The 12,950-nt window shown below is 36.8% G+C and overlaps 1 protein-coding gene across 1 annotated transcript in view; it reads right to left on the bottom strand.

Moving 5' to 3' along the window:
* LOC105209508 (limbic system-associated membrane protein) overlaps positions 1–12,950 on the bottom strand; it is a 229,007-nt gene that overhangs the window by 179,965 nt on the left and 36,092 nt on the right. The window contains exon 2 of the mRNA XM_054228208.1: positions 656–2,128. Within this exon, the coding sequence (XP_054084183.1) occupies positions 656–1,115 (460 nt within the window). The 5' untranslated portion in view covers positions 1,116–2,128. The remainder of the gene's footprint in view (positions 1–655; positions 2,129–12,950) is intronic.

The raw sequence follows: 12,950 nt of genomic DNA, 5'->3' as shown, positions 1-12,950 counted from the left end.
GAGCGGATTTAAGCAATAGATGTGTGGCATATATATGAAAATATATGTGTGTATATGTATCTACCATTATATTATCCACTGAGTGCTCTTACTACTCTATATGCATGATATAGTAGCATTGTAGTGTATTATTTACAGCCACACACTTTTTCGCACTTTTGTTTAAGCGTTTTTCGCTTGTTTTTTGCTTCTTTTTGCGGTTTCATAAATGAAGACACTTACGCGCGCATTGAAAAGCGCGTTTTATGCGACTTTAGCAGTTGTCTGATTTCATTTTTCACGCGCCACAGTCGCAAAATAAACATTTCAGCGTAGTGTATGTGTCAAGCAAAAACTAAAAATATGCAAAATCCAAAGTTTTGTTTCAAAATCTGGGACAGTGCTACAACTAAAGCGCTAAATTTGCATGGAAATTGAAGAATTTGCGCGTCTACTCAGCGAAATTCCTATAAATAATGGCAATTTTGCTAGTGAATTCAAATGCGTTGCATACCTCAAGGCGCTGGCTGAGTATTTACGCAGACACACACACACTTTATCAACACTTTTTCGCTTTTTGCTTACACAAAATTTATTTTCTTCATTGTTTAATTAAATTCTTTTGAACATACATACATATACGCGCTATCACGGGGCATAAGTGTGCGGTACTTACCTCGATTTGAGATTGCTGCACTTGCGCCATGCCACAGCAGACCGGCATGCAGGATACAAGCGAGGCTAATTACAATTAAAATGGGGCAATTCATGCTGAATTGTGCAGCGTAGGAGCGACGACGTGGCTTGGCTGTAGTTGATAGCGTCTGCGACATCGACTGCATTGGCCGTTGTGTAGCTAACGTAGTAGTTGTGGACGCGTTGGCAGCTGGCAATGTGTGTGGCACAGCTAATGGCGACGCGTCAACGGACCGTGTGGCGGCCTGGCGTTGCTGCTTGTGTGACGTAGCGTTTGCAAATATTTTGGTGGCTTGTGACTGCTTCATAGCGGTGGAATTGGTGGCTGACAATACGTTGGTGGTGGTGGGGTGTGCAGCACTGTTTTTAATTATTGTATGCGTTGCGCTGGCAGCATAAGCTTGCGCGCCGCAACGTATGCTATGCGAAATGATGCGCATTGTTACGAAAATGGCCGCACTTGTGTATATAAGTAACTGTGTTTGTTGTTGTTGTTCTTGTTGTACACTGCTTAATTATTTTTTGTGTGCTTTATTAACGTACGACTGCTTTGTTTTTGCAGCTTCTTTTATATTCCCTTTTTCAACGTCAATTTTATACTTGCTTTATACGCGCTTTTTGTTGCCACTTCCGTTGCCGTTGCCTTTGCCCATTCAAAACAAAAACAAAGCGGCTTAAGCTAAGTGGCTTTGTTATTTAATTTTACGCTTTTATAGAAGATTGTTTCTTCAGTGCTTTTACTTTTTTGCTGCGGTGCTTTGACTGCGCATTTTCATAAGCCGCGTTTCCACGAATTTCCTGTCTTTTATAATTTACTTTATTTCCGCCGCCACTTAGTTTGCCTTAAATGCTCTTATTGTTGTGTTGCCGTACAACGTTTCACTGCTTAAGCGCTGCAAATGCTCGGTCGGTCACAATTCATTGCATATGCACAGGCGCTGTAGGTCGGTTTCTCATATACGCCGTTGCCGCAACAAAAACAAACGCGAATGCACTTATTTATGCGGTTATGCATTTGTTAATTTGTTACCGCTATTAATCAATTACGCTCTGTTGTTTTTTTCGAAAAATTATTTTTTCTCTTTTAAAACTCAAATAAATAAATAAACGCATAAATTTCGCATTAAGTATGCGTTGAAAGTCGGGAATTTCAACAATTGTGACGCGCTATAATTTATTGCCTACTTTTTGGCGTTGCAACCTGCATATGCCGGCAAATATTTACTCTGTCAACACGAAATATTTGCTATTTATGCAAATTAATTTTTAACACGTTCACGCCACAAAATGACACACAAATGCGCACGGAGACACGCACACGAGCGCATGTGAGCCGCGGCTGCTCTGCAGGTGGGCTGTTGCAGTCGCACACTCGGGAGTTGCGTTGACAAGCTTTGATTTATTGCGATTGTTTACTGACACACTGCTTAACGAGGATTGATGCTGGCGCAGTCTGAAAATTAATTTCGAAAAAACAGAAATGTTTATTAAAATTTTACAAAAACGGTAAATACCTGTTTGTGTGCAGGTGTGCAAGCATATTATTTAAATATTTATATGCAATAGTTGAGTCTAAAAAATAATTTTCATTTTATTTTGTTTTACGCGGCGCATAAATATTATGCAAATTGCTTATTTTGATTATTTACGCGTTGTTTATGCTGGCAAATTAAAGTAATAAATTAGTGATAAATAAATCTAATTTACGTCATCGACTGATGCCTGAAGCGAACGGTTGTGTTTGGTGCTATTAGTGAGTTTCTTTTGCTCTTTCACTCCCTCTCTCTGAACTATATTTAAAGTGTCATATTTTTCATTTAAAACACGTGTTATAGAGTGCTAATATATAATCACTGTTTACTACAAGAAATATGCCCCAAAGGGGACACTCTCTTGGTGATAACAGGTTTGCCCTGTTATCATCAAGTCCCAAACCAAAAAGAAAAAAAACCCAATCATTTCCCATTAACGATTTCCCAAATCTCCCTCCAACAACAAAAGACAATCCGAAATACCTAGTGTTAAGTGCAATAAATTCACAAAAGCCGATAAGCAAATATTCGTGTTTTGCTGTACATAGAGCATTAAAGATCATTAGCAGTGAAATAATTAATATATCAGAACTAAGAGACGGGAATCTTCTATTATTAGTTAAAAACCAACAAATAGCCAGAAAATTCATAATTACAAAAACATTACATGGCATTTGCGATGTAGATATAAAACTCCACAATAACCTTAACTATACAAAAGGAACAATTTACGCACCATGCCTTAACGAAATTGCAGAAGATGAAATCATAGAACATTTAAAAGAACAGGGTGTGGTGTCAATTTTTAAATTCCCCAAGTATATTAACCAAAAGTCGGTTCCTAGTGGTGTTGTTCTACTCACTTTCGATAAATATCACCTACCGGAAAAGATCGAAGTGTCTTGGTACACAACCAAGGTAAGGCCATATTATCCAAATCCCATGAGGTGTAAAAGCTGTCAAGTTTTGGGCCACACAACCAAAAGATGCACTAAAGCCCCTGTTTGTGACACGTGTGCTCTCCCCCCTCACCAACCTATCGCTTGCTCTCGAACCTCTTGCGTTAATTGCTCAGGTAATCACCCCTCTTCTGACAAAACATGTCCCAAATTCTTACAAATGAAACAAATAATAACAATAAAAACAGACAAAAAATGTTCCATGCGTGAAGCAATAAAAATACATAAATCCTACTCATCTCCTCCTCTCTTTGAAAACTCCACTACATTTGCCAACATAACTAAAAATAATTCTAACAACTCTCAAGAAAACAACAAAAACACCCAAATAACCTCTACAGAACTCATTCACTCATTTACAAATAATGAAGGTATCACTAAAAATAATGAAAAAGAAACAAAAGAAACCAACGAAAACAATTACACCACAGCAAATGCTACAACAAACACAACAGCAGCATCAGTCGATGACTCTCAAACACAAGCAATGATCTCCTCGTTGCTCTCTCACCTTACATCTCCAGCACTAACATCTTCTGCAATTTTCACTCCACTACCTACAGTATTCTCCCCTCCGTCAACAAATAATGAAATGATAGAGTAAATTATGCGAATTTTGCAATGGAACATAAACGGTCTACTTAATAACTACCCTGATTTAAATATTCTTATTAATGAATTTGGACCAGAAATTATATCACTTCAAGAAACTCATAAACCTATTCATAAAAAGATTTACCCTCCTAATAAATACTTTAGTTATTTTCACAATAGCTCTCAACATACATGCGCTAAACAAGGTATCGCAATATTTATTAAAAAATCAGTAAATCATAAGCAAATTCCTGTCAACAGCAACATCTCTTGCTTAGCCATAGAAATCGAAATCGGATTTAAATTCACTATTATTAACTGTTACATTCCACCTCATCAGAATTTTTCTTATATAGAACTTTCTAATATTTTAAATTCATTCACTACACCAATTATTATTTTGGGAGATTTTAACGCATGGAGTCCACTTTGGGGATCCTTGACTGTGAATAAAAGGGGTGAAATCATTGAAGATATAATTCTTTCACATGACCTTATCGTTTTGAATGATGGGCTCCCAACACACTTCTCTACACATGGCACTTTTACCCATCCAGACATTATCCTAGCCTCATCCCTTATAGCACCAAAACTTTCTTCACATACAATAGATGATCTTCACAACAGCGATCACTTTCCAATAGTCACTTCCCTCTCCATTCCTAAATCTTACAATATCAAACCAAGGTCTAAATTTTTGACTGATAAGGCTGACTGGACAAAGTTCTGTAATATTTCAACATATTTATCTAATACTAGGCGCCCTTGTGAAAATGTAAATGCTGAAGCATTTGCCATTAAAACAATTATTCGATCTGCAGCTCATTTTGCCATACCCTCAAATAACACCAAAATGTTCTCAACAAAGCTGCCTTATTGGACAAATATACTTTCAACTCTTAGAAACAAGAAAAAATATATGTGGAAAAAATTTAAACTTAACAGAACTGACCCTAATCTGATTGAATATAAAAAGGCTAACGCGATTTTTAGAAAGGAGTTAAAATTGGCTAAAAGGCAATCATTAGAAGAGTTAACAGCCAACATAAACCCAACTTCGAATCCTAAAAAAATATGGTCAGACATAAAAATGCTAACAGGGTCCTCACAAAAATTTAATATATCCCATATTAACACACAATTTGGACCTGTTTATATGTCTCAAGAAATCGCAGAAAAATTTGCAGAAACGTGGTCATCATACTCTTCCGATCCAAATTTCCCCCCTAACTTTAACTCATTGAAAGCTCAAAGCGAGAATGAAACATATACTAACCCAACACCTTCATCAAAAGCGCTTCAAATTGAAGCTGATATTACGCTTAATGAATTCGAAACTACAATCTCAACGCTAAGAGGAAAAACCCCTGGTTCTGATAAAATATCGTATCCCATCCTAAAAAATATCCCATACTCCCTCAAATATAGACTTGTCATACTATATAATAAAATACTAAACTCTGGTGTATACCCTCAACAATGGAAGATTTCCACAATCATTCCCGTTCCTAAACCCAATAAACCAAGTTCCTACATTGAGAATTACCGACCAATTTCCCTTTTACCTTGTATATCTAAGACTTTAGAAAAAATCATCTCTACCCGACTAATGTGGTTCGCTAAAGCAAATGGACTCATAAGCCAGCACCAATTCGGATTTCAAAAAGGGTTGGGAGTTATAGACCCCCTACTACATTTCGAACATTTCGTATCCACAAACTTGGCAACCCGTAACCACGCTTCGGTACTTAGCCTAGATTTCGAGAAAGCGTTTGATAGAGTCGGAGCTCACATGGTACTCAGTGAACTTAAGCGCTGGAAAATTGGCATCAAAATGTTTAACGTTGTAAAATCGTTTTTATGTAATCGAAAATTTACCGTATGTGTCAATAAATGCACTTCACAAGTTTTTAAATTATACAATGGTATACCTCAAGGTTCACCGCTCTCCGTTACGCTTTTCATAATAGCATTTAATAAAGTCAGCACCATTATAAGTTCCAACCCTCGAACGCATCACTTTATTTACGCAGACGATGTTGTGGTTTTTACAAAAATTAAAGATCTGAATCAAGTTAAACGTATATTTCTAAAGATACTAAATGATATCAATAAATGGTCCGAAATATCCGGCGCGAAGATATCATTAAACAAAAGCTCCACATTTCATATTTGTAGAAAACACAACTGCTCCTTTCCTATTCTATCAATGTCTAATATCCAAATCCCACATACCCAAAGTTTAAAAATACTAGGTATTATATTTGATAAAACTCTTTCTTATAAAGAACATTGTAAATATATCCGATCAAACTTATTTCTTAGACTAAATATCATTAAATTTTTATCATCGAAACATTGTTTATGTCACACAAACACGCTCATTAATGTCACAAGAGCCTTAATATTATCAAAAATTGACTATGGACTTGCTATTTACGGACACAGTGCCAAAACCAATATCAAACTCTTAAAAGCACCTTATCATGCAGCAGCTAGAAGGAGTATACGTGCTTTCCCAACATCACCGATCAAAGCAATTTTAGCAGAATCCGGATTACCAGATATATCCCAGAGAATCTCATATAACACTATGTTGCTCATCCCAAAGTTGCTTCTGTGTCGAAATGAGTTAATACTTAAGGACGTAAATAGCGCTATCCAAAGTTCACGCACGTACCACAAACCTTCAACCATCGTACGCTGTCTCATGACTTCTAAACAAATAGGATTATTTACGTACCCTTCATTGATTCAATCACCATTAACTCCACCATCGCTGACATTATCGTCGTGTCGCATTAACGACATACAACAGCACCAGAAGAATTCCACCAGCAACACCGAATATATACAACTATATAATGAAAGTATAGGACCATATAGCGATGAGTGGGATTTTATTTTTACAGACGGATCTAAAAGTGATACCTCTACCACGTTTGCTGTGACAAATAAGGTCGGTGCCACAATAGCTGCCTTTGTTTTGCCATCATACTGCTCAATATTTACAGCTGAAACAGCTGCCATATTAGAAGCTGTACTCTTTGCTTTGAATAGTGGAAATAAAACCATTATCTGCAGTGATAGTAAATCCGCCATAGATGCCATTTTCAACCAATTAAACGATTGCCCTATGGTCACTAAAATTCGAAACCTCATATATAAATGTAATAACAAAATCAAAATTATGTGGGTTCCTGGACACGTTGGAATCAAAGGAAATGAAATGGCCGACATATGTGCAAAAGCAGCTAGCAAAGAACCACTACATACGTCACCTTATTTTACCATGAAAGATATTAAGCAGTATGTCAAACAACACATCAACGACTGTTTTCAAAACGATTGGATAAGCTACAACCATCATTACAAACTTGCAAATCCATTAGGGAAAACACCACATTATTCAAATAACAACACGTGCAAGAATATAAAAACATTTATTCGCATCAGGATTGGACATACACTTGCCACACATGGACACCTTTTGAATGGTACAAACAAACCTAATTGCCCTTTATGTGGCTTTGGAGATTTCACAATAAACCATATCCTCGACAGATGCTCACCTCTTCAACAGCTCAGAGTTCTGATTTTTGGCAACATGAAACCCTCGGACTTACTTAATCGTACAGACGACAATAACGTTAACCTTTTTGTAAAATTCTTAAAGTCTAGCAAGTTAAATATTTAAATTTTAAGTAATCGTATATATAATTCTTAACACACTATTAACTATTTGAATTGTAATCGTATTAATTTTATACCTTAGATTTATGATTATTCAAGCCGAAGGCCTTGGCAGCCAGTGCTTTGTATATATAAGTGGAGTAATTATTTATAATTATTTCTCTTCTAAATAAATAAATAAATAAAAAAAAATCTAATTTAAATGAAAAGTGAAATTTTAGCGCGCAAGTGGAAAATTGCTATTTTTTTTTAATAAAATTTGAGGCTTCCAATTTCCGTGAAATGTGAAAATTAACACTAAAAAGACTTTATTTTTATGCAGAACATTTTATTATATACTGGTAATATAATTTAGTGTTGTATTTTCATATAAAATTATTTTTTTTTTTCATGCAATTTTATTGGAATAATTTATGCCACTTGATTATATCAATAGCAAACTTATTAATAATAACAAAAATAAAATGAACTCTTTAATTAAACTATCGCAGAAAAAATATTTTTCATTGGTTTAATTGACGTAATTGGCCCTCATAAAATACTCGCTTAGTAAGTGGATCTTAGCTTGTGTTAGATAGGTAGGTATAGTGGTTGTAAAATGATGCACATAGGCCTTTAGGAGGTCCATTGTGAAACCACCGAGACTAGGAATCACTCACATCCACACACACTACTCTGTCTTCCGTCATCTATACAGTGGCTTTGATAAAGTTATTCAATTCAAAAAGTTTTCAAACATAGTGCATAGTACTGTCGGGAACTCCGCTTCAATCTTACATAGCTTCAGACTTCCCGACTATTGCATCGTTGTTTAAGCGGAAGGCGCTGTTAGGCAGTAGCGGATATATTGCTTCGAATCGCAGCAACCTTTAGGAAGGAGCCTGACTATCCGCTCAAAGTTCATTAAGGAATTCCTATCTTGCTCTGGGTTACTGGTCATAACGGAATCGCGAGAAATTGTAAGGCTGAGCAATCAGGCCTTGCAATCAGGAACGTCAGTCTCACAATTAGTAGCATGGAGACATGTGGAGCACCGTTGTCTTATTACGGTTTACTACTGGACAGATGGAGATCAGGAGCAGGTCAGTCACTAGCACTCGCGCAATCGCCAGATCCTTCTGGTCTAAGCTGAACAGCAGGAGGCCTCCAGATCTCTTCGCCCTCAGTAAAGTTTACCGCTCCTTAGTCGTAGGGGTTCTTACTGGCCATTGTCCCATCGGGATCCACGCTGTAAGGTTAAAAATCTTACCGCATGTTAGCTGTAGAAGCTGCATGGAGGGGGAGGACGAGGTGGAATCATCTCATCACTTTCTTCTGTAATATCCCGCCTATGCGAGATTAAGAAAAAGATTTCTCGTACCTCATTTTTTCGAACAAACGAAATAGCCAACATAGAAGTGATAACCTCTGCAGATTTGTGGTAGGTTCAGAGCGCTTTATCGACTCCTAGCAACTAATCTAGGGAGGATCCAGGCTACACAAAGGACTCTCTTTTACAGTCTACATGTGTTTCCCTTTGGGAAACAGCCTTTCAACCTAACCTAGTGCAAGAAATAATTTTAAAATTTTGATAGATGGCAACCCTATTCGAAAACATTTTTCTTTAACGTCTTCCATTGGCACTAATTGTACAAAATTTCATTCCAATTTTATTAAAATTTTGCACAAATAAACATTTTTTTAAAATATGGCAACCACGCTCCAAAAGGTAATAGACATTTCAGTGTGTTCTTCAATTTCTGAAAATCCCTTCATTTTACTAGTATCAAACTTCTTTATACAGCTAAATTATTAATTTATTTTCAGTTTTAATAGTTTCAGTGGATGGCAACTCTATAAACAACATTTCAACCAGAGTTTCTTTGAATAGGTTTTGGCAGGCTTTCTGGCATCCCTTGTGTTTGACAACAATTATTCAATATTTTGTCCGTTATTTAAAATATTTTTCACAGTTTTATCTTTTCCAAAGGTGGCAACTCTAAGTAAAAAGATAATATATTTTATAGATAAATCGCAGAATTTCGTAAAATCTTAAACACCTCACATCTGGTATTTTTTTATTTTGAATTTTATTTCCCATTATGTGGCAATACAAAATATCTTTCAATCAAAATACTGTCTAGAAAGCTATTTTCAGCGCCTTATATTGTTATTTTTATTTTATTTGGCTTACATATATTTTATAATAATTTTCACAGATGGCAACTCTGTTTTAAAATTCGACATTGAAACTTATTAATGGCTTTCTTAAAGTTTTGTGTGTGCCTTGATAGTTTTAGTGTTAATCTTAATAAGTGGCTACTCTATTCGGAGTAATTTCCCTTTTATACCAGAATTTTTGCTATAAGTGGGATCAGGGGCATTCCCGTATAGCTCGACAAATTTTCATAGTTTCCTGTTGTGTTTATACCTTCACTTAGACCCTTACTGTATATTATTTTTATTAAAATTGTTTTTCTTTCACATATTATCATTATAGTACCTCAGTGATCCTCTGAAGTGCAAAAATTTAATTTTCCAACCAGAAAGGACACCACGATGTGCAATTAGCAAATATTCAATTATCAAACTTTCGAAAATGTTTTCCGTTTTATGGTTGTAGTATGTGAGAGTTGACAAACACACATTTATACTAAAAATATTTGGCACAGCAAGAGGAATGAAAATGTAGCTATATATATAGAGAGTGAGAGAGAGAAATGTCATCCCAATACATATTAACAGTTAGTTATTTAAAAAAGTCGCTTCATGTACGAAAATCTTGTTGTCGTATGGCCTACAAACAAAAACTGAAATTATTTCATTATCACGTGCCACAAAATGACAGTAACAACAACAACACTTTGCCGAAAATAAAACGACCAAATCTGGGTTAGGTGGCATTACCAGCGCATTATATGCAGTTAAGCAAGTTGACTGGGTACATATTAACTCTGGCAGACAGCGGACGCTGTACCAAGGGCGAGAGACACGCGACGCTCGACATTCAATGGCAAAAAAATTAAGTTATAAATTTAGATTAACCGCAAAGTTGCGACAGTAGCGCATGTAGCACATACACATACACATGTTTAGCAAGCAAACACAGGCACTAGATACGTGTACTCACACACACACACACACACACATTCATTTAAAAGTATATATGCAGATAAAGCAAACTTGGCAGCCAGCGTTGGGCAGTCAACAAGCCAACAACTCGGCAAGCCATTAAAAGTCGCTACAAAAGTCGTCCGATGCTAATAATTATCGTTTGCATTATGAGCGAACAAGCACACACACACATACACAGACAGGGAGATGCAAGCACTCAGCCAGGAGTCGCTCTACTAATAGCCGCTGTGTTAGGGACTTTGCGGATCAGCGCTAACGGTGGTGTGATTTTACTTTCATTTTGCCTACAACAAAGGCGACAGCGCTGGCTCATTCATATCCTGAAGGTGCAATAAAATGTTGTTGTAATTGTTCTTTTTTGTTGCTTTTTGTTTTCAAAGTGGCGCACAGTGGTGTTAGGTGGTAAAAAATCGATTTTTTGAATATTGAATTTGTAACATTACCTTTAATGAAAAAAAAAACAAAAATTAGTACTTCCATTTTCGAAATCAATTTATTGATTTTTTTAATATATTTTTATTAAAACCAAAAAATAAGGAAGGGCTAAATTCGGGTGTAATGGAATAGTTTATACTTTTGTAATTTATTCATTTAGTTTCATAAATATTTGGAATAAAGTCCACTAGAATAACAAAAAAACGAAATATCTCCTGTCATCAAACAAACAGTCAGCGCATTCGCGTCTTGGCTTACACGTCACTGTTGACAGTCATTACTTTGAAGTTGTTGATAATTTCGTATACCTAGGCACCAGCATCAACACCGATAATAATGACAGCCTTGAAATGCAACACACAATCACTCTTACCAAGAGGTGCTACTTTGGACTGAGTAGGCAATTGAAAAGTAAAGTCCTCTCTCGACGAACAAAAACTAAACTCTACAAGTCCCTCATCATTCCCGTCCTACTTTATGGTGCAGAAGTGTGGACGATGTCAACATCAGATGAGACGACACTAGGAGTTTTTGAGAGAAAGGTTTTGCGGAAAATTTATGGTCCCTTAAACATTGGCAACGGCGAATACCGCAGAAGATGGAACGTTGAACTGTATGTGCTATTCGACGACATAGAAATAAGCCAGCGAATAAAAAGACAGCGGCTACGCTGGCTAGGTCATGTTGTTCGAATGGACGAAAGTATCCCAGCTCTGAAAGTTTTCGATGCAGTACCCGCTGGTGGAAGCCGAGGAAGAGGGAGGCCTTCACTCCGATGGAAGGACCAGGTGGAGAAGGACATGTCTTCACTTGGTATTACCAATTGGCGCCAAACTGCCAAAAGGAGAGATGCGTGGCGCGCTGTTGTGGACTCGGCTATAACCGCGTAAGCAGTGTCTACGGCAGTCAAGATGAAAAATAACAAAAATCATTATATATAGTAAGGGGTCTGAGGTACTTTCTGTATCGATATCACAAAGTTATGACTCCAAGTTACCTTATATCCAAGGCTATACATTCACGAAGTTTTGCTAAGATATCTCATATATGATGCGATATATACGGTACAAAGTGCACTGTAAGTTAAGAAATCCTAATATTAGGTATATAGAAGCTGAGGGAAGTAATGACAAAATTTTTCCCATTTTTGGCACTTGGACTCACTATAAGAGGAAAAAAATTCCCTATGAAATTCTATAAAATGTCTGAAATATTTCCTCATGTCCGGTATATAAGGGCTTGAAATGTCAAGGAAAATCAGACAATAGATTTAAAGAATTTTTATATGGACAATGGGCCACTGTGCCACCGCTATCTGCATGTGCATATATGTATGTATGTATATCTAACAAGGAGCTCCGTTGCTGGCTGCTCGCCCCGTTAGCATACAAGTCCGCTGCAAAAGTAATTACTCAAAAAGTTACTCCCCAATGGAGTGCTTTATGGCCAAGATAGCAAGTAAAATATCTAAGCGGGCATGCGCCAAAGCGTGTAAATCAGCGCGCGCTTAGATATGCATACTTCCCTCACTATATGTACATATATATTACAGATGTCGGTAATATTGCCTGCAAGGTAAGCTCGACTCCTTGCACAGGATAACACATGGAGGAGCACAGGATAACACCAGCTGAATTAGTCAGCGTAAATGGCGGCGCGCTCTACAGCCCGCTCGCTCCAGTGGCGCAATCAAAGAGAAGCATAAATATTTTAAAATTTATCTGCATATATCCTCATCATAGGTCCACACACACACACACATATGTTTATGAGCTCACATGCCAACAGCAGGTCCACTTAGTCAGCACCCACACACACACCTACATAAACATGCAAGGACATGGTTACTTTTTGGTTATCAGCGAGGTTATCGCCTTTTATGTGCTTTTACGGATTTTTATGTTTACACTCGCCACCTTTGAGGCGCTCGGTCAATATCTTTTTTATG

This window comes from Zeugodacus cucurbitae, chromosome 2 (genome assembly GCF_028554725.1).
Source record: "Zeugodacus cucurbitae isolate PBARC_wt_2022May chromosome 2, idZeuCucr1.2, whole genome shotgun sequence".
NCBI classification, from domain to species: Eukaryota; Metazoa; Arthropoda; class Insecta; order Diptera; family Tephritidae; genus Zeugodacus; species Zeugodacus cucurbitae.
Note: the sequence above shows the minus strand (reverse complement) of the source record. Positions and strands in the feature narration are given on the sequence as shown.